The sequence below is a fragment of the Amphiura filiformis genome, chromosome 5, assembly GCF_039555335.1.
Source record: "Amphiura filiformis chromosome 5, Afil_fr2py, whole genome shotgun sequence".
NCBI lineage: Eukaryota > Metazoa > Echinodermata > Ophiuroidea > Amphilepidida > Amphiuridae > Amphiura > Amphiura filiformis.
In genome coordinates, this window is record NC_092632.1 from 32,625,924 (window position 1) to 32,652,649 (window position 26,726).

General features: G+C 35.9%; 1 protein-coding gene and 1 long non-coding RNA gene across 2 annotated transcripts in view; one reads left to right on the forward strand and one right to left on the reverse strand.

The window, feature by feature from the left end:
• Positions 1–5,289, forward strand: part of LOC140152993 (abscission/NoCut checkpoint regulator-like) — a 52,378-nt gene extending 47,089 nt beyond the window's left edge. The window contains exons 8-11 of the mRNA XM_072175562.1: positions 1,079–1,137; positions 2,444–2,542; positions 3,485–3,591; positions 4,832–5,289. Of these exons, the coding sequence (XP_072031663.1) occupies positions 1,079–1,137; positions 2,444–2,542; positions 3,485–3,591; positions 4,832–4,907 (341 nt within the window). The 3' untranslated portion in view covers positions 4,908–5,289. The remainder of the gene's footprint in view (positions 1–1,078; positions 1,138–2,443; positions 2,543–3,484; positions 3,592–4,831) is intronic.
• Positions 5,290–9,387: 4,098 nt separating this feature from the next.
• Positions 9,388–26,417, reverse strand: LOC140152995 (uncharacterized). Its single transcript, XR_011859058.1, has 3 exons — positions 26,269–26,417; positions 13,921–14,078; positions 9,388–12,210 (listed from the first exon to the last, which is right to left on the reverse strand). It is a non-coding gene; the product is annotated as an uncharacterized lncRNA (long non-coding RNA).
• Positions 26,418–26,726: the final 309 nt, after the last annotated feature.

The following is a 26,726-nucleotide window of genomic DNA, read 5'->3' on the forward strand; positions in this document are numbered from 1 at the left end:
CAGTGAAATATTAGGTCTAAAATTTATTTTGTTAGTAGGTATTATGAACAAAAACATGGTAGTTTGGTGGGACACTACTACCCTGGAAGTCATGTACCGTTTGTTTGCATGTGATACCGCAATACACGTTTCTTCTTCTTGAATCCAAACTGCTGGAGCAATTGAACCCAAAACTTAAAATATCAGAGTAGCATTCTGTTTGAGCAAAATATAACAGTAGAATCAAATTTGGAAGTTATGCATCATGCACTTCTAATATATCAATTTGGGGAAAAGGATGCCTTGCCTGGATATTGTATACTGTGTAACTAAGTCAGCAGGGATATGGAAGTTTAAAGAGCTAACAGCACATCTGGATTTATTCATTAAACAAGCTCAACATTTTATGGTAAAACATGATCCATGATAATAAAATGTCGAACTGGCCAAGGTCCTGACCAGTCTAAAAGAACATTGTAATATGTGAAACAATCTGCTCCATGGGGCCAAAGGAGGCATTTTTGAAAATTGAGTTACTATAAGTATTACTGATACTGAAAACACCAAAGGTCTAGCATACTTGGTTCTAAAGTTTTGAAGCTTTGTGATGTGTATTTTCTTATGTATTTTATTGTTTTTCACTCCATATTTTTGCCTTTATCTCAATTTCAAATTTGCAGCCTTTGGCCCCCATGGACCAGATCATGTCACATATGTACATGTAAGGACAAGGTTATCTACCCAAATCCAAGTATAAACATTAAGTAATTGCTGGTATTTATTTACCATGGTTACTTAGTAGATCAATTTTGGTATACATGTGCAATGTCTTCCTTCCAACTTGTAACAGCTTGCATACCAGGCATTCTTGAGATTAAAGAAGGTAACAATCAGGCTCATTGCAAACATATGAAGTTGCAGTAACATGTAGACCATGTGAATCTGTCCCGGGGAATCTGGGTCAACCATTTCATTTTCATCTCGTCAGACCTTTCCCAGTTGTGTGTACAAACTTGAAAGACATACAGGTTTCAATCTTATTAGTTACTGTATGGCAAGATAAAAAGTGTTTCTTGTTTGTTTGTTATTCTTGCAACAGGTACAAAAGATGAAGAGGAAGTAAGTGAAGAAGAAGCGTCAAAACGACTGATTACACAGGTTGGTTGTGTTTGGAGGTTTGTGTGTATGGGTCTGGGGGGTGTAGGGGTGTATGTGTGGGGGTGTGCATTGCAGCTTACTAATAATTACAAGGTACTATGTACATACTGGCTACCCCTTGTGGGGCACAAATCTTGATCCCAATAAAAATAATGTTCAGTTGTTAAGGTGATAGAACATGGTGTTGTGATGTTGTACAGCTTTTGTGTCAAGTTATCTACATAGAAGCAAAACTCAACAGCTAAATAACAACTGATCATTTATGAACTTATTTAACCAAAATGATAAATCACTCTATCTTCTCTACTCTTAGCTGCAAATGAACATAGTATAAAATTATTGAGCTATACTTAGTTCTTGAGCAGTTTAACTTCATATGATGTGCATATTCCTTAATATTAATGAGCCAATTTAGACATATTTTGAAAAGAAAAGTGATTATTATGAATTATAGACAAAAGGTTTTGTAATTTCAAAATTGCAAAGTTGTCCAGCTGACCAGATCCCTGAATGACTTTCGTGGAACAATTAATGTGTACAGAAATTGCTATTTTAAATGAGCCATAATGAGGTTGATTTTGCTCTAAAACAGGCGAAAAGAGAGCTGTACATTGCAAGTTTTACAATGTAGGTGATTTTGTCCAAGAACTTTGGTTCACCTTGAGTTTGGTAGCGACATAAATGCTCTTTTACGGTTGTGCTGCAAGCGTGCTGATAAACCGTGCGTGTGCGTGTACACTCAGGGCGTTTAACTTGACGCGCGTGATTCGATACTGCAGCAAGCGAAATACGCACATACGTCACTACCGAACTTGAGATGAACCAAATTATAGCCATCCACTGTCCCAGTTGGTACACAACTATTCAGTTTCACCTTATTTGAGCTTAAAAACAGAAACGAGGTAAAGCAACATATTAAAACCACAACAACTGGTGTCTGACATTGTGGAGTTTATCTTGAAAATTAATTAATAGATGTATTCCCCAAATTTAGAATTCCTGTAGGTCTAGCGTTATGAAGAGACTTTTCTTATACTAATTCCTCCTTCTCAGTGCCTTGATTTCATCTTGGTTTGCAAGAATCAAAATCCATCATAGTCACTGCACTTAATGTATGATACAATGAAAGAAGTTGATTCTCGCAACCGAATCTTATGAGAATTATTACAAGAATCGATTCTGTGATTCTTGTGGAAATCTAGGCCCAGCTTCTACATGTTCATGTACCAGATGACCCCACAAGCTATGGCTAGTATATGACAGTAGCATTGACATACCTTGTTGTTTTGTTCATATTCATACATAGCTCATGGAAGAAGCTAAATTGGAAGATAAAGTTAAAGAAGATGGGTTTGGTGATACATCATCCAGACCAACAGCTGCAGCTGACTCGGTTGAAAACAAGGTGAGTCATGGAATGAATACCATGAGTAATTGAACAAGTCAAATGCAAAACTCGATAAACATCACTTTTTGAGATAAATCCACCAACATGTGCCCTATAATGCTAGCTTTAAATAAATACTATACTTTAAAAAATCCAAGGTAACTTTTCGAAAATATGATCAAAAGTGGCATTTTTTCATATTATTTTCTTTATATTTGACCAGTTATATATGGCCTTGAATATTTCAAAGGAGAAAAATTGATTTTTCATATCCAAACTCTTGAATTGTTTGTTAGGAAAATCAATGCGTTAAGCTTATCTCAACGCTTGCCCTAATGCTAAATAACTATAACAACACTGTCATAGGGGAAAAACATCAGATGTGGTATCACGTTCAGATGTCTTTACACCATATGTGACCATCCTCCACAACTGAGCCTGGATGTCGCCAGTGCCACTATTGAGATATGCTCCATTGAACTTAACAATAAACAATAGGAAACAAAGGATTTATTGACTGCTTTATTGATTTTTCACTACTTAAATGTCAAGTACTATAGACATGATATACATCATTTTAAAGCTAATTTCAAGCAGAATATTTTGGTTGAATATCTCAAAAATGATGATTGGCGACTTCAGGGCTCAGTTGTGCTGGATGGTCACATATGCTTTTGATTCCTCCATTTTGCAAAATAAAAGTCGGAAATCCAAAACGAGTTTACATCTGACAATTCTGTCAATGAAATAAAAGCACAGCCTGTGATTGGTTAGTATTGCGGAACAAATGTGGCGCCTTTGTTAGTTACGTGATACTAAGCAATCACTTGATTGACAGGATTGTTAGACATAAACTAGTTTCTTTATTTCTGGGTTTTATTTTAGTATAATAGTGACAAGAATGTCATTCAACCAATAAGACCACACTCAGTGAAAAGTTTGTACTTTATTTTTTCATAGCCTAAAGTTGATCCTGATGAACTCCCATGGTGTTGCATATGTAATGAAGATGCGAGTTTGCGTTGTCATGGATGTGATGAAGACTTATACTGTGCAAGATGTTTTAGGTGTGTATTCATTTGTAATCAAAATTTAGCATATGTTTTTGGACTAGAAATTTTTTTTAAATATATGACATGATCTGGTCCACGAAGGCCAAAGGAGGCATTTTTGAAAATGTTACTATATTATTACCTTATACAAACATTAGGCTATCATACGCTGAAAAAAACCATATTTGGCTTTAAAGAATTGTTGTGATATCTACTTTCTTATGTATTTTATTGTTGTTTTATTCCATATTTTTGCATTTATTTATCTCAATTTCAAATTTGCAGCCGTTTGCCTCCATGGACCAGATTGTGTCACATATTAAACATGTAAATGTAATCTTGATCATTGCAACACTGGTTTGAAGCATATGCTTTATTTTCAATGAATGGTTTTGATCTATTAATTTACATGGGGGTCATTTAAGTGGGAGGGAGTTGGTTTTCACCGGGGGACTCAAGTTTGGTTTGGGTAGGGGTATGCTGCTGAGAATTGAAAGTGGATCCATCAATATACCAATTTGTCAAGAAATTTGGACCCATCAGTATACCAAAACTCAAAATTTTTGGCCAAAACACAAATTGTCTTGAATTTTTACTACTTTTGGGGGGAAGTTTCAAAAATTTTGGCTTCTGTAAGGCAAAATTGGGCTATTTTCCGAAGAAAAATATGAATAAAGGACCCTTTCATATACCAAAATTGGCCTAGAACAAGAGGTTATTGATATACAAAAAGGCCGAAAATGATACCCATGTTTGCAGCACATTCATGTGGTCATTTGTACTAAGTATGTTATAAACTGGTTTTGGATTTGGTCTAAACATTTTTATAACATTTCAGGTGTTATAAAGGTCATGAAAACATTTTTTTAAACATTTTATATGAAAAACACCAGAACAACAAAATGTTGTTAAAAACACTTAATAAAATGATTTTAAAATGTTTTTTTTAGTTTTCAAAAGTGTTTTCTAAATGTTGCTAAAATATTTTCTACCCTTTATATAACCCAACTTTTAAATGATTTCTGTAAAATGGTTTGTGTTTGCTTGGAATATACCGCCTCCCCAATCCCCATGACTTTTATATCCTATTCGTAATCTTCAGTTCAAATTGCTGGCCGGCATGTTTTTAATATGTTAATGTGGGTAGGATATGCATTAAAATAATTTAATTAGAATGGTCGTGTAGTCCATGAATTGATTCTCCTGAAAGCTAATTTATTCTGTAATTTTGAACTTCTTTTCATTTGATTTGCAGAGAGGGTCATGACCAATTTGATCTGCCAGATCACAAGACAGTGCCATACAAACCACCCAAGAATCAAGGAAGGTGATGTTGGAATTAATTACGACCGGTAGTCTTGTTTGAATTTACTGACAAGAACATTACCCAATTCAAATCTTATATATTGGATAACAATAGTTTATTTCACAAAACTTTCACCATTATATTATTATTATGTAATATTATATAGCCATGTTATTATTAGTAGGCATGTCCACTAAAAATTGAAGTACTTTTAAATTGATTCAGACCTAACTTATTGGATGGGAATTGATGAAAGAAACATTTTGGCGTTTAAATAATCTTAATCGGACGTTTCATTCCAGAGATATGGCCTTTCGAGTGTCACGGTTTTATATAGGGCTGCTAGAACATGTTAAAAAGTTAAAGTCCAAAAAGGAATACTAACAGAAAGTGCAACTTTAAGGTACTTTTTCTTAATGTATTTATTAACTATCTTATCTGGAACATTATATTTGCTTATAACAACATGAAAATAAGATCATCCTGAAAATTTAATCGATTTTGTTGACATACAACAAAAACTATAAGACCTCAAAACCCATGGTTTGTTTGTTGAAACCTCAAGCATGATCATAGATGGCCGCCATGGAAAATATCTCCATAGAGGAGATGAACAATAAGTGCATTATTTCAAATGAAAAGCGGTAGTCTTAAACATTGTTCAATCTTTTAAGGTCAGCACATTTTATCTTCAAAAATTATTATATTTCATCATGGCATAAGTTTGGTAACATTAATCACTACCAATTTTGAGAAATTTGCTCCAACTCAAAGGTTATCTTTACTACATTGAGCAATACACTGTGTGCATGGAAGCCATGATGGTCCCGGTTTTTATACTCCCTATGAAATGGACATGGTAGTGAGAAGTGCACGGGAAGTGCATGATTTGAGATGGGCGCATGTAGGCTTAAACATTCTTAAATTTCTTAACATCCTACACATTTTGTCTTCATAAATAGTTAAATTTTATGAGTATGTAAGTTTGCTTGTCTGATTCACTCCAAATTCGGAGATAATTGCGTTTGAACACCTGATGCACGGAATGGTGTCACTTCAACCTGTTGTAGTTCTCATCTCATTAAATTTTTCATTAAAAAAGTTGATCTCTTCATGCAGGAAGGTCCTCTCTATTTACTGACCAAACAGGAAAAGTTTGGTGAATGTTTTCTGGTGGAATCAGGAATTTCTTGAAACACCCTGATATAGGCCTACATTTGGATCAAAACAAGTATGTACGCCATTTAACATGCCTGGGATTTCTTGTATCGATCAGTTTCTCCATAGACAATACGTGTGTGAGTGCACGCACACAGTAAATGAAAAATCGTTCTAGTGGAAACTGTATTGAGAGTGGGCATCCCTATTATTAGATGTTTATTGTCTATTTATATTTTATTATCATTTTATATGCATTACAAAGTGATGTCTTAATAACCAACTGTGCATATTCGGATAGATAAGCCAAATTTAACATCTGATATTTTATTATTGTTTAATGTATTTAAAAGACGCATTTTCACTGATCCCCTCTACTGGTGCTGACTGAGTTGTATCGTAATGTGTGTGTAATCCACGGCCATAAGACAGCAAGTTTTGTGGCTTTGAGCAGTGCTCATTGTTAATTGGAATTGCCATCCATCAAAGGGCTGGATAGCTCACATGGTAGAGCACCGGTCTCGTAAATCAGAGGTGGTCAGTTCAAATCTCGCTTCAGCCAAATTTTCTTTGCTCCCCTTCTTCATCTTAAATTTTTGGCGATATTAAAATATGCACAACCACTGGCACCAAATGGACACTTATTATCTTGATGATAATATCACTCAATTTGATGATTTATGTGTTTGTTTTAATCAAAGCGATTAGACATTTTTGGTCCCTATGCACAAAACATGTTAGACAGAACTAGTGGTCTAACTAGGGATATTAGTCCTACACAGAGGGAACGTTCTGGTATTTACATACAGCCTTATTATATATTATTTTGATCCTCCCAAAGGCAGATACATGTAGCTTAATATCAAATAGTGCAGTTTAACTTTTAGACTTCACTAGGAGCAAAGGAGGAAAAGAAAGGAGTGTATGGATCTCTCCCTACATCAGAAAAGAGTAAAAGGATCCATCCTAAGTCTAACCCATAGTTAGACCAGGTCTAACATTAGACTGGGTCTATAGACCAGGGCTAACATTAGACCTGGTCTAACTTGTTTTGTGCATACGGACCAACGAGAACAGACCCTGCCATATGTTTGGGATAATATTGAGATGTACATTCTGTGTGTAATGCATTTTGTGGAAACCAATGCAACACTCAAACTGAAAGATGCAAATTATCATTTTGCCAATAAATGCTGGTGGTAACTATTTTGGTTTCCATGCATGGCAAATCAACATAGCAGATTTATTGTAGCATTAGTGTAAGCCATGGGCAATACTGAGTTTTAATCATTTCATAAACTGTCACTTATGTCCACACAATTTCACATGATATTTTATTGTAAGTATCAGTCAAGGAATAAAGACAAGTGAAATCCATAAGTATCTGCAAATGTTTGTCTTTGAACTTATTGTCATTATTACATGTACCATATTCATTCCAGTAAGCGCCCAGGGCGCTTAACAAAGTCATTTTGGTGGGCACTTATTTTTTTACATGGTTTACCTAATTTTTCGTAAGTTGTGTTGATTAGAGACAAATTTACGTATGTTAGGCCATAAAAAAAAATAATGGTTTGTCTCAAAGCTCACGAGGGGTTTGAAAACAAATGCGAAATGCGATTTTTATTTTATTTATTTTTTTATTCCTGACTTTTTCCATGGTATTTGGAGAAAAAAGTCTGATTTTCGCCGAATTTTTCCAGAAAAACTAAAAATATTCCGCATTTCTTTTTTTCCAAATCTCAGGAATTTACAAATGCGCGCGCAAGCTTTGAGACAAACATTTTTTTTTTTGCCTTATAAAAGAGTCTTGAGACGTTCTAGTAGCTTTTCTGATGTAGAAAATGTATTGCAAGTTTACACAGGACTTGTAGTCCCCCAGCTATTTCACCGTATCAACATCTATCTGTCACTTCAACATTAATGGTACCCTTTAGCAAATTGGAAATTTCCTGGGTGGGCGCTTATTGGGGCACGGGGGCTTATTGGAATGAATACGGTATGTACTATGTAGAGAAGTGCCAACTGCGGACTGGGCACAGTATTAAGTTGTGTGCATTGACTGCAAGAACCAGCGCATTGAATGTGTGAACAAAGGTGGTGCATCTGCAACTGCGACAATTATCTAACTTCACTTGATCAAGTAAGCCAAAATGTTTGATACATGGATTATAAGCTCAGATGTATGAATGTGACAAGCACACTAATAATTATTTACTTACATGAAGAGTGAAAAGGCTGTTAGCTGTAATTAACAATATACTGTTTCGATTTGCACAATATCCATCAACTTGGGCAATATTTTAATGAAGCTCGCCCTGAAAAGCAGAAATTTTAAATATTCTTTGATTTTCTTAGTCTTTCCCCTTTTTGCTGTGCCTTGGGAATGGAAATGTTACCAATTTTTAACTCACATTTTAAGCTGATTATTTAAATATCTTTGAACATCTTATCTGGCTCACTAAATATAATTGAGACCTTGTTGCTACATAATAAATCACATGTTTTGTTTTATAGGGATTTCAGAGATTTTTTGTACAGCATCCCCACAAGGGGGGCAGGGGGAAGACTTTTCACAGGGGAATCTCCCCCAGGCTACGCTACATCGCTGTCAAGGGTCTCTTGCCAGGGTACCTTCCACTTTAAGACCGTTAGTACTGACCAGGTAATTTTTAATTAAAAAGAATTAAAAATAATTACATATTGAAGCATAATTGGGTTGTCAGTCCTATACACATTTTATGAAATACCAAACAAATGGCATTTGACCCCATTCTGAACAACATTATGATCGCATATTTCAAAATACAACAATTATCACTGAGTTTTTATCACCATGGTATCACCTGAAGTTATATGTGCCAAAAAGTATCCTTACACTTGGAAAAATTCTAATTTTAAAACTGAACCATGTCTGGGTAAATTCATTTTTCATTATCTAATCCTGCACATTATGACACCCCATTGAATCCAATGTGACCTCAAGAAGTTAAGTACATGTACAAACAATTGGTTAGACGAAAGTCCAGTTTTAAAAGTTACAAAGCGAAAAGATTCCAACAAGCGCAACAAAGAGACAACACAGTTTCTTCAATGAAGCTTTATTTAAAGCAGTAAGTTTTTGTTTCATTTTTTTCTTCTCTGTACTTTTCATAACTTTCATTTTATATGTCAGTTCTTTTGTTTCAGTTTTCGTTTGTTCCTTTTGTTTTAAATAAAAGGCGCACATTTATTTTGACCATTCACCACTCTTAAACCATATGTCTAGTCCATGGATTTTTGAATAGGCAAGTTTGTCACTTTTAAAACTGGAGCTTCTAATCAATTGCTTGTAACTTTGCTTCTTGAAGTCATATTGATTTCAATGGGGTGTCATAATGTGCATTATAAGATCAATTTCCGGAAGTATGGTTTAGTTTTAAAATTCAGATTTTTTTTCCAAGTGTAAGGATACTTTGTTGGTGCAGTATATGACCATTTTCATATCTGAAATATTGGGAGCACTCTCCTCCACCTGCAATCCTATAGTTGTGGGTTCACAGCTAGCATGTAAGAACACTATATACTTGAGATATACTTTAAAGAATAACACTTCAAATTTGTTTTTTAATGTTTTAAGCTCAAGTTTATTATATTTATTATATAAATAGAAACCACTTTCTTCCAATATTAAGTGTAAATGATATTTGAAACAGATTACATTAATGATATTTATCATAATCATTGATGTGATTGCTCATGTGGACTTCTGGATTGCCATTTTGGAGCAAATTTCTTACATAATTATTATCATATTAAGGGCTCGGATAGCAATATTTTCATGCACAGTAATTTTCTGGGACGTCAGAGCACAGACATCAAATTAAATTCTGAATACGAGAATGTCTTTCTGATATCAAATAAATTTCTTCTTTTTTTAAATTTGCGATATAAATAAATTTGATTAAAAATTGATATTTATTTATTTTTGATATTCAACAGTCCTCAAAGTAATCTGAATCTAATGATATGTACTTCAAATGCATATAGCTGGGATGAAAAGCCGACAATTATTAAAACATTTTGAGCTTTCGTATTGAGGGTACACATTTTTGTCCCAAAAAGACCTAAAAATTTGAGGTCTTTTGTAAGTAAATAAATTTAACTTAGGGGACTGTTAAAAATGAAAATGATAAAAAAATATCAATTCTTAAGAATTTGCCATCAAATGTGTTTTATATGGCCAAGTTCAAAAAGCAAAATTACTTGATACAGCAGGGCATGCCCCGTATTCATAATGCAATTTCATATGTCTGATGTGCACTCACTTCCCACAAGAAATACTGTGCAAACGTTGCTATCTGATCCTTTAACATGCCTTATACAACTACTTTTTCTTCTACACCATTTGTGAAAGTACTCACAGGATTTGAGATTGCTACTATAATTTTTATGTAAACCATTCCTTGGCTGGTCTTTGGTGTGAGTTTTAATGTGGTCTTTCAACAACTCTTCCTATACTTTTGTACAGGAGCCAAGCGTTGTTAATCGGTGATGAGTCAACAGTCCAGTAGCATATACGCGAACGCAAGGTTACGCATATGCGTGAACACGTACAATTTGTCATGCCTGCAACGTAGGCACTCTCTGTTTAGCAGCTGAACATTACCACTAGTTTTAATGCTGATATCCAGGAGATATCACCGAACTTCTGGTAAGGTTGAGTGGCAATGACAAATGGATATTCCGAATGAAAAAAAATCATGTGAATCTTTAGCTTGTCTTCGTTGTTGAAAGAGATTCAATCATGTTTCACCGTTATTCAGCACCGATTAACAACTTGCGTCCGGTGCGTCTGCGTGGTGTGGTTTCTAATTGGTGTGTGATCATGTGGTTTTTGAGATGCCACAGTCGAATAAAATTTTTCTTACAGTACTGACATTGATATAGTTTCTGTTTGGAATGAATTATTATATGTCCTTTGAGATGGCTCGTGTTTGCAAAACATCTCTGACAGTACTTGCACTGGAAGGTTTTCTTTTTGGTGTGAGTTCTAATATGGTTAGTGAGATGGGTCTTACGTGTAAAACATTTCTTACAATACTCACACTGATAGGGTTTCTCTTTGGTGTGAGTTCTCATGTGGACGTTGAGATTGCCTCTACGTGCAAAACACATCTGACAGTACTCACACTGGATCTCCTTGGTGTGTGTTACTAAGATGTGGTTTTTGCGATAGCCACTACATGTAAAACATTCCTGACAGTAATTACACTGATAGGGTTTCTCTTTGGTGTGAGACCTAATGTGTATTTTAATATAACCAGCTGTAAAATATTTCTGACAGTACTCACACAGCAAGGATTTCTCAGTATGTGTTCTAATGTGCATTTGCTGCTCATCACTTTTTGCAAAGCACTTCTGGCAGTAATCACACTGGAAGGGTTTCTCTTTGGTGTGAGTTCTTTTAATGTGGACGTTGAGATGGTCCCTACGTATAAAACATTTCTGACAGTACTCACACGGGAAGGCTTTATCTTTGGCGTATGTTAATATGATGTACTTGTGGTCTTTGTGATAGCCTCTACATGTAGAACATTTCTGAGAGTACTCACACTGATAGGGTTTCTTTTTGGTGTGAGTTCTCATGTGTAATTGCTGCTCACCATTTGTTGATAATCTTCTCTGACAAAACACATATTTTGAGCATCTATGAGGCCTTACATATTTTATCAGATGTCTGTTAATGTGGGTTTTCAATTTGTCCAAAGAATAATGCTTGACGTTGCAAAATTGACAAGAAAATGGTTTTAGAAGCTTCATTGTCACCCAAAGATGATATGCAATACAATACTGCTACTGTGAGCTTTTTGAGACAACACTGATAAATAACTTCCTGTTCACTGGTGCTGCATTGCTATACCTAGGAACCTCAAATACTTATGTTCAAAATATAAGACCTTCAAAATATTCACAATATAAGACAAACTTTTTTTTGACAAAATTGAGTCATGAAATTGGTATAAAATAAAAAATATTTTCTGCATAGTCTTATACAGTAAACCATAGAACAGTAAACTTCAGACGAATCCAAAACAATCACAGATGTATGTAGATCAACTTCCCTTCTGTCTTAGGTCTGGGCTCTACTTCATTAGTTTCCAACTGCAGATCAGTATAAATCAAAATATCTGAAATTTTAATACAATATAATTATTAATGATTGTTTCTATATAATATATATAGTGTATGTGTACATCCATATCAAAACGTTGCACTTGTCGGCTGCTACATGTGTCTCATTTCAAATAATAGCTAGGAATAAATACCAGACTCATCTCAAGTGGACGTCACTTCAAATCATCCCCAAGTCACATGGTTAAGGAATGTCATCTGTATTCATAAACCATGTGACTTGGGATGATTTGAAGTAACAACATAGAAGCTTGGGTCAGTACTCCTTGTGTCCAAGTTTGGTAGAGATTGATGCAAGCGTCTGGCACTAGTAGCATTTTAAAAGATGGTTTGATGAAAGAAGAAGCAGAAGATTGACCTGCTCAACAATATATCAGTGTGGCATTTCATGCCATCTGATAATTATAACAACTCTAATTAAAAGGGCATTTCATGATCCACAGCCTCATCCCCCACTTTTCTAAAAAAAGTTGAGATTTTTATACTAGTACCACTGGAAACCTCTGGCTACTTAGGGCTGTGCAATAATTATGAGCCCCAGGCCTGCCAAAATCGCTTGCCCCCCCCTCTCGGCCTGCCAAAAATCGCTTGCCCCCCTCTCTCGGCCCGCTAAAAAATCTTTGCCCCCCCTTTACACATGGCAAATTTTTGGGTTCCCAATTTTCAAACCTTAAATGGTCGAGACATATGTTGTGAGCACAGCGAGCAGGAAAATTTGCATATTAAAGCGTTTCCGTACTGTTTTCCTCAGCCTTTTTAGAGCATTTTATTTAAAAACCGCCCCATGAATGTGTGCCAAAATCGCTTGCCCCCCCTCTCGGCTGGCCAAAATTGCTTGCCCCCCCCCCTTCGCCGCCAAAATTTCTTGCCCCTCCCCAATTTTACCCTCCCCAGGGCTCATAATTATTGCACAGCCCTTAAATGTTTATGTACCAAAAATTTCTTGCAGATTAATTTGTTTGGAAAAATATCATCAACTTTGAATTTTGTTCTGGTATACCAGAAGGAAATTACAACAGTGGCATATGGAGCAGTGTAACACACATAAAGCATGCATAATTCGCAAACACAAAATCAGTATATCAACTGAAATTTTGGGAATAAGCTTTTTTGATTTTTTTCGTGAATATCTACTGAAAAATATTATAAAAAGAGGATGCTAGGATCACAAAATCCTCCAAAAAGGCTTAGGAAAACACTACAGAAACCTTCAAATATGCAATATTTCCTGCTCGCTATACTCGCATCATATACTGTAAAAGTCAATATTTTCGCGATTTTGAAGATTTTGTCAATTGCGCGAGAATTAAATTTCGCGGTTTTGATATTGATACAATAGAAACCTAATGCAAAAGGTTATTTTCACGAGTTTTTATTTTCGCGATTTTATGTCCACTTGTGAAATTCGTGAAAATAAAAACCTCTCGAAAATTTCTACTTTTACAGTATCTAGATCATCTAAACTTTAAAAATTAGGAACCCACAAATTTGACATGTGCAAAAGGGAGGGGGGGAGATATTTTGGCAGGCCATGAAGAGGGGGGGAAGCAATATTTGAAAAATTAACCCACCAGGCTTGTAATTATTGCACAGTCCCTAAATATCAAAATCTACTAGTATTTGCTATCAAATATTGATAACAACTAGATCTTACAATACTGATTATACATTTTGAAATGATAATTTTCATATCAAATTTAAATTACCTGTTCATATTAAAGTTCTGGCAAAGATGTCCTCCAGTGTAAGCTACACTATGATCATCAGTATGAAGATAGCTCCCAAGTGTATGATAAGCCCTGGTAGTACTTTTACTGTCTCTTACTACAAACTTCAGACATATCTATAGAACACCGACACGCACCTGAAATGTTAAGAAAAGTTTGAATGTTGAATGTCTCAAATTTTTCACCTTGCAATAGCAATCAAGAAAAACTAGATTGCACTATCTAGGCCATTTGGTTACCTAGGAAACAGCAAAATAGCGTAGGTCAAAACCAATGACTGAATGGGTATATCTGTTTCATTGTGTTACCTATATGTAACAAAACATCTCAAGTATTGCAAACTATTCTTATTGAAATTGTTATAACAAGTCAAACATTTTAAGACCATTTTCATCAAAATCAGAGGAAATTTTCTGTTTTGCCCCATGTGGAGCCGAAATGTTGAACTTTGACCTTTTGCACATAACTCTGGAATGATCCAAACGTAGATATGGTTAAACAACATTAGGCGGAGGAGGTGCCATATTTGGTGTTAAGTTTAGGTATTTAATTTTTTCTCTATTTTCCACCCAGGTAAATAAAGTAAATAATTAAATAGCCAAACCTAATGCTAAATATGACGCCTCTGCTTTAATGATATATTTTCTGAATATGACCAGAGGAATATTTTGGAATTAGTTCAAAAACAAAATTGTGCAACTTTGTTGACGGTTGACCTTTTCTGCACAATATATTTGCTTAAAAAGTGACCCACAAGGAGAGTAGGCCAATTCTATTGCTTATATCATCTTCGGCTAAATTGATTTGCTAACCTGTTCCTTTTCCTCTTTATTGCTGGTCCTTGGGAACCAGCCTAGAAGTGCAATGTTACTAATTACTTACTTACCACATTTTCAGCCAATATCTCTATAGCTAGCTCACTAAACCCCTCTAATATAAAGTATATAGCAGCGCAAGCTTATAACCTTTCGGGCAGCCCTGAATTTTGTTGATGTATTGAAGTATAAAGATTGTTCCAACCAATTTGTAGGAAATCCAAGAAACTGGACTTATTTGACCTTGGATGACCCCTGATGATTGTTGCAACATTATAATAAATCACATGTTTTCAGAGATTTTCTGTACAGCCAACAGGGAAGACTTCTCACAGGACGCAGCTCCCCCCCCCCCCCCCGGCTATGCCACTGGTAGTATGTCACAAAGGGTCTCTTCCCAGGGTACCTTCCATAGCACTGACATGGTTATTAAAAGGCCTTTAAAATGATTAGATATTGAAGAATAATATGGGTTGTCAGTCCTATTCTCTTTTTATTATAAATACCGAAAAAATATGGCATTGCCCCCTTTCTCAACATCATAGTGTGCTTCTTTATTTTGGTAAAAATTCCCAGTTGCCGAATTGGATAAACCCAGTTTTCTTCAGTTTTTCACTATGAGCTTTACGGAGTAAATCAATATTGCTATTAGAGTGAAGTACGTAAAAACATAGGTGTTTTTTTAAAATTATCACAAGAGTATCACCTTAATCTATATGAACATTTCCATATTTGCCCTATAAATATATGTGACCAACTCCAACAAAACCCGGAACAAGTCGCTATACATGTTTTTGAGGATGACATTCCTATAAAAAAATCAAATTTTGGAATTCTTAATTTCATGGTATTTGACTGTGGGACACAGTGGACTTTGGAGGTGACGCATATGTAGGGCTGTTAAGACCCCATTTTCAGCGACGCTGTCACCCAAAGACCCATATATTTTTTTTACGAACACATGTTCTGTCACCAGAAGACCCCCTATTTTTCCATTTGATCTGTCACCCAAAGACCCTTACAAGTTCAATTTTAACAGCAACTTTCATTTATCACTGATTTTGTCACTTATTTTGAAAAAACAAAGAAATTTTAAGCCATTTAGAACTAAAAATTCAATTTCCGAGGTTTCTGTGATGCTGTTTCAGCTCTCACCCAAAGATTCCATTTTAAAAAAAGGTCATGTTCTCACCCAATGACCCCATATTTTGTACGTTTTGCTCTCACCGAATGCCAAAAATCATGCTCTCACCTAATGACCCCATATTTTTACATTTTGCTCTCACCCAATGCCCCTTAGTGCGAAAGCGCCACCCCTACACCTCTATCCATTTCAAATTGAAGTGCCCCCCGGTTTATTTAATCAATAAATAATAGTTGAACTATGATAATCCCTATTCAATCCTGTGTAAGTCAGGAAACTAATTGGTCTATTACTCAGAATAGCAAGTTGGCAAAAATATCAGGTATCATTAAATTATCCATATCTTGAAAAGTATTGATGCTGTTTACATAATTTTGGTCTCATTTTGAAGCTTATTATCTAGTGCTTACAATCTTATTCAAATCATGATATGTTAAAAATGTGACTTGTTCCTGGTTTTGTCAGAACGGGTCACATAAGGGAGTAATCTACTCCACCTGCATAGTTATAATATGCCCTTTTTGAGTTCACAGAGGGTAAGATATATATACACTTTAATAAACTACAATTCAAATTTGTTTACTGTTGCAAGTTTAAATTTATTGTATAAACAGAAAACACTTTCTTCCATTTTTAAAAAGTGTAAATGATACAGTTTTTCTACCAAAACATTTCTGATACAAATTACATGATAATAATATAATTGATGACTAATGAGATTGCTTGTCATTTTTGAGCAAAAGTTGAATATCACCTGCATACAAGGACTTTGAAAAGGTACCCGAAGCAAGTACATGTATATTTTTTCATTAGTGTTAAAGGGACTGCCTTTTAAAAATTAGAAAAGAGCTGCAAAATGCTCTTCTAGAAGAGCTTTAGAAGGGCTGTTTGCACCTGTGGCCATTAAAGCATAAATGATTGCTCTCACTCCCTGATGTTAAATGCTGAGATAGTCTCAGGTTAAATGGACCCAACGCAAGTTCTAAGCGGTCATTTTCCTAACCCTGAGTCACGATGAACACACCTATAACCACCGGTAGAGATCAGTCAAGAGGCCTCAAGAAACACCAATGAAAAAGCACATGTTTTGAGGAGTTATGGCTGGGAGTTATGGGGTACAATATTTCACCCAGAATTTTACTTTCTTTCCAGCTGATTTTTGTCAGCATCTTTAGTTACCCTTCTGAGTAACACCTGTGCAATTAAGATACCCTTTTCCCCCCTTTTGATGTTTTTGATATCCTTAACGAGATACTCGGATTTTGCACCCCCCCCCCCCCACCATGAAAAAAAACCTTTTTACTTGCTTTTTTTGTACATGGGTGATATACAACTTGCAACTTGAAATACAAATCCCCTTCCCCAGACACACTGGAAAGAAGAAAAATGATAAACAGATTTCAAGATAAAGAACAAGGTAAACTAAGACCACCTCCAATATGCAGTGGAACAGTTACTATCAGTCAGCCATTTTTTTGGGGGACTCGCTATGTGGGGGGCACGCACTCATTAAAATTGGTGATAGGAATGTGCGTGTACATTGATCTCCATTTTAACCCGCTCTCACCAAATGACCCCTTTTTTGTTTTACTGTCACCAATGAAAAGACCCCTCTTTTTTCAAGAACAAATTTTGAACACATTTCTGAAATCTCCAAATGAATGTCTCGGTCCCCAGTTTTTTTCTTTCAAATACACCAAATTTCTTTATTTTTCAAGATATTTTTCAATTTTGAAATGTTAAAATTTGTGTATCAAAAATATGTCAAACTTGATTTACCCTGAAATTTTTACCCAATTCATGGAAAGACCACCTTTTTAACAGTCATATCAGCGTCGTTGGTGTCAAATCTCTCACAAAAAGACCCCTAGTTTCGAACTGGAGTCTGCACATCCATGTCGCTTCCAAAGTCATGTGCCCCCCTGGTTTGGGTCAAAAGAAATAAAATTATTAATCCAATGTCGACTGCCACTGTAAAGGCAAATTTGTTAAAATAAATACAAAATAATTGGCATATCAGTATTACTCTTTATCTTTCATATATTCTTTTCATTAATTTTCTTTCAAACTGGTTAAAGGAGTATTTTGTGATCCTAGCAGCCTCTTTATATGACATTTTTCAGCAGAGATCCATTATTCCCAAATTTTGGTTGATTCTGATTTTGTATTTGCAAGTTATGCATGATTATGTGCATTACACTAGTCCATAGGCCACTGTGTGTAATTTCGTTCTGGTTATTAAAAGTTTATGATTTTTTGTTAAACGAATTAGGGGCTGTGCAATAATTATGAGCCCCCTGGGGGGGGTAAAATTTACAAACGACTCACCAAAATCGCTTGCCCCTCCCCTCTCGGCCTGAAATCGCCCCCCCCTCGGCCCGCCAAAAATTCTTCACCCCCCCCCCTTTACACATACCAAATTTTGGGGATCCCAATTTGCAAACCTTAAATGGTCTATATATATGTTGCGAGAGTAGCGAGCAGGAAAATTTGCATATTAAAGCATTTCTGTACTGTTTTCCTGAGCCTTTTTAGACCATTTTGGTTTTATTTAAAAGGCACCCCATGAATGTGTGCCATAAATCGCTTGCCTCCCCCCCCCCTCTTGGCTGGCCAAAATTGCTTGGCCAACCCCTTTCAGCTCCCCAAAATTTCTTCCCCCCAATTTTATCCTTCCCCCTGGGCTCATAATTATTGCACAGCCCCTTAGTCTGCAAGAAATTTTGCAGAAAAATATATAGAGCTTTCATGTGGTATAATAACTTTTTCTTGAGAAAAGTGATGGGGCATCTATGGATCACAAAATGCCCCTTTCATATTAATGATTGTTTTTAATTACCAAGCATACACCCCTACATACATACATATATTTCTATAGACCTTTACACACAGAAAATTTGGGAATAAGCTTTTTTCATGGATATCTACTGAAAAATGTCATATAAAAAGAGGATGCTAGGATCACGAAATCCTCCATTATGGGTACCGATACATGATTTACCGACAAGTGACTCATTTCGGAATCCATCATGCATTAATTATGAAAATAAAAATAGTCTCCACAGCTTCAATGGGACTCGAACCAGCGATCAATTACTTTGTTTACTAAATTTGTTTACTTTCTTTACTGCTAGGCCACAAAGGCAGTTGGACAGAGAAATACAATGTACAAGGCAGTTCTAGATGAACCACAGTTAGGCCAATTGTTTGCTTGCCTTCCACTGACCAAATCAGGGTCGGCCCTCTCAAAAATATTTTTTTTAGTTTTTAGTTCATAATTTTAATGGTTTTTTATTAATTTTTCTGTGTCTAAATTTCATTTCAAAGCTTCATTTGTTCAACAATATTTTTTCTTTAGAAGAAAAATATTATCTACTGTAAACTCATTTTAACATCATAACTATTCCAATGTGAATATATGAAACTATAAATTTAAACTGGTTTTTTTTTTTGCCTTCTGCAAAGCCAACATGCATGGGGTCCAGTGGCCCACTTAAGGGTCCCGTTGGCAGTGGCGGCACTACAGACCATTATCCCAAATATTTTTCTTCGCCCACCCTCTCCCCACTTTTAAGGCCTTGTCAGCCTTAAAAACCCAAAATTACGATTGGTTGATTTTACCCTCTGAAATTCACTTTGTTCCCCCATGCCCCCATCCCTCCCCCAAAAAAATAACCTGCCTGTTGGAGATCCAGGTGGACGTCCCTGAAGCTCTGTGGAATTCTGTGAATTTGAGGAGTAAAAATAACATCTGAAATGACTTTGGCAACTCACCTTAGAGGTAAGAGTTTGACCAATTGTGCCCCAAGGCATTGTAAATCAAAATAGAGTATGATACTATGATACTTCTCAAATATAAAAGGGGCTATTGTATTACAAATCTGTAAAATGCGTTGGAAACAGAATTTATTTCTGCGCATTTTCAGGGATTGAGTTTTAAGGCGTGCGAGTGCGATTCGCACGCGCCGCACGCCTGAAAATACGCTGAGGGGTGCGATTTTTCGCACACCTAAAAAAAAAAAAAATTTTTTTTTTTTTTTTTTTTTTTTAGTTTTTTATTTTTATTTAGAATGTCCTGGAACTTAAAAATGTCCCTGGAAATATTTTTAATTTTTTTTTTTAAACTTGAAAAAAAATTACAAAAGATTTTAAAAATTATAAATTCATGTTCAAAATAGGCAAATTTATAATTGATGTTCACATTACAACCTATTTATGAAGTAAAGAAGCATACAAAACAAATGCATTTTAAAATCATTCATAGATTATTATGTGAACATAATTTACAAATTTGCCTATTTTAAACAAGAATTTATAATTTTTAAAATATTTTGTAATTTTTTTTTTTTAAATTAAAAAAAATTCCAGGGACATTCTAAAGTTCCAGGGACATTCTAGGGACATTCTAAATCCAAAAAAAAAAACTAATTAAAAAAAAAAAAATTACAAATGACACTAGCAATAAGTCCAAAGTCCAGGGACATCTATGCAGTATACACCATTCATTACCCCAGAGCTTTTACCATGGCCATTTAAAAAAGTACATGTATGTTGTCACAATTGCTAAGTTTTAGCTGAAAATGAAATCATAGTCATACACCAGTTTTGAAAAAAGCACACCTTGGTTTATTTAGGTGTGCGATTTGCAGCACACCTAAAAGCACACCTCGGGTTATCCAGGCGTGCGATTTACAGCACACCTGTCACATTGCAAAACTCAATGCCTGCATTTTGACACCTCATTTTATACGATAGCCCAGAAAACAATAAAACACTGGTCAATTTAATGTAGTGAGGTCCAGATTTGAAAGTTGCACTTACATACAAAATTTTACAATACAAAAATACTCAGATATCATTACACAGATTTCCTTCCATTACACTTAATACAAAATCAATACAATTTACTGCAACTTTCATATCTTGGGTTACATTGATTTAAATGTACGCTGTGATGTCAATATTTAGTCAATTGCTGTAAATGGGGTGTCAAAATGTGCAGAAATAAATTCTGCTTTCAATGCATTTTACAGATTTGTAATACAATCACCGCTTTTTGAATAATGGTCATTATTTAAGGGGGTTAGTTACTTTTTTGAGCTATTTACTTCACAGTACTCGCTCTGGTCATGGTTCTCTATCACACCATAGGTTTTAACATACCTTATACAATTACTTCTTGTCTAAAACCATTTCTGACAGGTCTCACACTGTTAGGGTTTCTCTTTGGTGTGAGTTCTGATGTGGTATGAGAGACCATTTTTTGAAGTAAAACATTTCCCACAATAATCACAATGATAGGCTTTCAGCAATGATTTGGTATGAGTATTGATGTGGTATTTGAGACCCGTTTTTGAAGTAAAACATTTCTGACAGTACTCGCACTGGAAGGGTTTCTCTTTGGTGTGAGTTCTGATGTGGTATCCAAGACTCGATCTAAAAGTAAAACACTTCTGGCAATACTCACACTGGTAGGGTTTCTCTTTGGTGTGAGTTCTGATGTGGGTTTTGAGATTGCTCCTTTCTTTAAACCATTTCTGACAGTACTCACACTGAAAGGCTTTCAATTTTTTGATATGAGTTTTGATGATGTGATCGTTGAGAAAACTCGCGTGCATAAAACATTTTTGACAGTACTCACATTGATGGGGTTTCTCTTTGGTGTGAATTCTGATGATGTGGAATGAGAGACCATTTTTGAAGTAAAACAATTCGGATAATACTCACACTGAAAGGGTTTCTCTTTCTGAACTCTTTGAGTGTGAGTTTTAGTTTTAATGTGTTCTCTGAGACCATTTTTTGAAGTAAAATATTTCTTACAGTCCTCACACTGAAAGGGTTTTTCTTTGGTGTGAGTTCTGGTGTGGTTTTTGAGATTGTAACTACTTGTGCAACATTTTGACAGTACTTACACTGATAGGGTTGTTCTTTGTGTGAGTTCTAATGTGGATATTTAGCTGGCGCTTTCGTGTAAAGCATTTCTGACAGTACTCACACTGATGTGGTTTCTCTTTGGTGTGAGTTATCATGTGTTCTTTCAGATGGGTCATTTGTCTAAAATATTTCTGACAGTACTCACACTGAAAGGGTTTCTCTTTGGTGTGAGTTCTAATGTGTATTTGAAGATAACTATTTTCAAAATATTCCTGACAGTACTCGCACATCGAGGATTTCTCGTGTTTTCTAATGTGATATTTGAGTCTACTTTTTGTGAAATACTCCTGGCAATATTTGCACTGGAAGGCTTTCTCTTTGTTGCGTGTTATAATGTGATATGCGAGACCACTTCTTGTAACAAAACATTTCTGACATTTTTCACACTGATAGGGTTTCTCTGTGGTGTGAGTTTTGATGTGTTCATTGAGAGGGCCCCTTTGTGCAAAACATTTCTGACAGTAGTCGCACTTATAGGGTTTCTCTTTGGTGTGAGTTCTCATGTGGCAAGTGAGACTAGTTGTTTGAGCAAAACATCTCCCACAATAATCACACTGATGCAATGATTTGGTGTGAGTTTTATGTGGTTTTGCAGACCCAATTTTGAAGTAAAACACTTCTGACAATACTCACACTGGAAGGGTTTCACTTTAGAGTGAATTCTGATGTGAATTTTGAGATGTCCCCTTAGTCTGAAACATTTCTGACAGTACTCACACTGAAATGGTTTTTCTTTGATGTGAGTTCTGATGATGTGGTTATTGAGAAAACTTGTGTGTATAAAACATTTTTGACAGTACTCACACTGATGTGGTTTCTCTTTAGTGTGATTTCTGATGATGTGGCGTTTGAGACCATTTTTGAAGTAAAACACTTTGGACAATACTCACACTGAAAGGGTTTCTCTTTCGGCACCCTTTCATCAATGTGAGTTTTCATGTGTAACTTGAGATTGCCCCTTTGTGCAAAACATTTCTGACAGCACTCACACTGAAAGGGTTTCTCTTTGGTGTGAGTTCTAATATGAATTTTGAGATGGCTTCTATGTGAAAAAGATTTCTGACAGTACTCACATTGATGGGGTTTCTCTTTGGTATGAATTCTCAAGCGTATTTGCTGCTCATAATTTGTTGATAAGCTTTTCTGACTAAACACATATTTTGAGCATCTATGAGGCCGCACATACTTAATCATATGTCTGTTAATGTGGGTTTTCAAATTGTCCAAAGAATAATGCTTGACATTGCAAAATTGACAAGAAAATGGTTTCAGAAGCTTCATTGTCGTCTAAAAAAGATATTCACAGTATCCCACTGCTACTATACTGTGAGCCTTTTACACCAGTTGAAACAACACTGATATTACAAGTTCCTGTTCAAATTGGCACAGAATGGGTGACCTGCTGCATTGCTATTGTAAGAGCTCTTAGGTATGATTGTATCTACTTTACCATTGATATCTAAAATACCTATGTGTGTGTACTTATGTTAAAAATCAAAGAGCTCAACAAAATTTGGTCCTGAAATGTAGTATAAAATGTGAATCAGCCACAATTTGCTCTGCTGGGTAACCAGAGGTCCCGCCAGAGGTGCTTGATCTGATCAAATGTCAAATTGGATCATTTGCTACATTCAGCTTGAAATGTATTGTGGTATGCTGTGTAAATCTTTTATTGTCACTGGTTGCTGTTTGCAGCATGTATATTTACACAGTAAACGTCAGACGAATGCAAAACATTCACTGATGCAGATCAAGTTCCTGTTGTACTCCAAACCATTCAACTGGCTCATGTCTTCATTAGTTTCCAACTGCAGATCAGTAGATCAAAATATCTGAAATTTTAATACAACATTAATATTAATTGTTTTTATATAGGCTATGGCTTTGTGTAGAAATGCACTGATACTAGAAAGCTGGATGTGCCCACTGGAAGATCTGTCACTGCTGGACCACACTTTTCACCACACTTGTCATTATCTGCATGCGGATGTTTTCCAATGTAACAACTTCCAAATAATTTATCAATCAGAAAATGCATAAAAAGTATAAAACATTATAACATTAGGTTATCAAATTTTTCCAACAGGTCTTTGAAAGAATGTCTCCAATATTGCAACCAGATATGTTACCATTTTTCTAATGGGTAACGAACTGAAAATAATTGGGTAGAAGAATGTTCTGTGATGAAACAAGCAGATTTCAGGGTTGTATTATGTGGCACATTCATTTCATTCGCTGCAAAGCAGGCAACTACAAAGTTACTCCATGTACTACGATTTGAAGCCAAAGTGGTAATGGCATCTGGCAGTAAAAAGTTGTCAAGTCCCCATCATAGGATGTTCTTTGCCTTTCAGGTCTTCTTTTACCATGGGGTGTAGAGAGCATATCTCCTGCATGGTTCATATTCCTGCATCCTCAGGATATGTCCCAGGAATCGCAGTTGTTGTGATTTGACAGAGTTGATAAGAGGCAGTGTTGGTAATGATATGGATCCTTTCATTACTAATATGGTCAGTGCACTTGATATCCTGTAACATGATGTACTAATAGCATTGATCTTATTTTCCATTTCAGTAGATATCACCCAGGACTCTCAGCCATCGAGCAATACTGTAACTTAAGTGGTGTGAAAAAGCTTGATTTTTGTTGCAGCAGTGATTGACTTCTCCACAGATGCTCCAGTTTCCAAAATGCATACCATTCCGCCGGAAGAGGTCATTGGTGCTAGAGCCCATCATGGAGACAAGATATTTAAAATCAGTGACATACTTGATGTGTCCTCCGTAGTGGTGGCTGTGGATTGCAGTTGATGGTCATGTACTCGGCCACACGTGCTCTTTGGGAGCACGTGGGGCCGAGTGGATAAGGCGCCCGACTCATAATACATAGGTTGTGAGTTCGAGCCCGCCGTGCCAACGTGTTGTGTCCTTGGGCAAGGCACTTTATCCTCATTGCCTACTTGGGGATGTGGTTGGGTTGGATTGGATGTTTGTATAGTTGTTTGTTTCAATGTTGCAATATTGGCGCTGATTAAGCTGCTGCCTACAAATTGCATTGTGTCTGTTTAGGTGTGTTTAATGTACAATTCTAGCAATTTGACCTGCGGGTCACGATTAGAGTTTGAAATAAAAACCTTCCTTTTTTGTAATTCATATGTGGTCACTGGTGACAATTATTTCAGTTTTATTTGGGCAACTCTGACCAATGTGGGCAAAGGGGAAAATTTATTGAAATAAATTTGAAATATATCGTAACATACCTTTAATTTGCAAGTTGGTTATTTAACAACATTCTGCAAACAAGGGGTGAAAGCTGATGTATTTCCCACCCAGTAAAACTTATTGTACAATACGCTGATTACTTTGCAAAAGTTAAGTCTTTTAACTGTGCAATAATTATGAGCCCTGGTGGGAGGGCAAAATAGAAGGGGACAAGAAATTTTTGGTGAGCTGAATGGGGGTCAAGCATTTTTTGGCATGCCAAGAAGGGGGAAAGCGATTTTTGGCACACATCTTGGGGCGCCTGTTAAATAAAAACGCTCTAAAAGGCTTACAAAACAGTATGGAAACACTAAATATGCAAAATTCCCCTGCTTGCTGTGCTCGCAACATCTAGAACATTTAAAGTTTGCAAATTGGGATCCCAAAAATTTGGCATGTGCAATGGGGGGGGGGGGTAAAGATTTTGAGAGGAGGGAAAGCGATTTTTCGGCAGGTAGAGAGGGGCAACCAATTATTGTTGTGCCGTTTGGAAATTATACTCGGGGGAGCTCATAATTATTGCACAGCCCCTAAGTTAGTCTATTAGTGGTAATAGCTAAGATTTTCAAGAAAACAATGTGTCCTGTCGTTTAATTAATGTGATCAAATATTATAGTCAAACATTTATGAGATGTTCATAACACTATACATTCATATAGTGTATGGGATGGGAATATATGACAAAGAAAACTAACATTTTGTGGAAGGCTGTGCAGTAATTGAGAGTAAAATGGGGGGGGGGGGCAAAGATTTTTTGGCAAGCTGAGAGGAGATGGCAAGCAATTTTTGGCAGACCAAGAGGGGGGAAAGCAATTTTTGGCACTCATTTACTGGGCACCTTTTAAATAACATGCTCTAAAAAGAATCATTCAAAATTTCCTCCGCGCTATGTTCGCACCTCAATCTTGATCATTTAAAGTTTACAAATTAGGAACCAAAAATTTGGCATGTGCAAAGGGTGGGACAAAGATTTTTTGGCAGGCCGACAAGGGAGCAGGCAATATTTGGTGGGCTGAGGGGTGGCAAGAATTTTTGGCGAGCCAACTGAAAATTTTACCCCTCCCGGTTCGTAATTATTGCATAGCTCCTTTATCAAAATCTATTTGTTATCAAAATGTAATACAATATTGATTATACATTAGTAAATGATAATTTTCATATAGGGTTAAGTTACCTGTTAATAAATTCTGGCAAAGATGTCCTCCAGTGTAAGCTACACTATGATCATCAGATTGTAGATAGCTTCTAAGTGTATGATAAGCCCTAGTAGTACTTTGACTGTCTCTTAATACAGACTTCAGATATATCTATAGAACACTGACATACACCTGAAATGTTAAGAAAAGTTTGATACATTTATTATACCGTACAAAAATATACAGAACATGCAAGCACATTATTATTTATATTTGACGAAAATAAGTTCTATAATTGACAACTACCGCAGGGCCATCCCAATGTCTTATATATAGTTGTACTTGTCACCCTAGGCAAGCCAACCATTTGCAACATACCCCTTTGAGACCAAAGGTCAGCTTGCAGTGGAGGGCTAAGTGAAGTGTGAACAGAGGGTGACGGCAAGAACCTGACTGTTTTGATTCCCACTTTTTGCAATTATATTGCGACATGAAG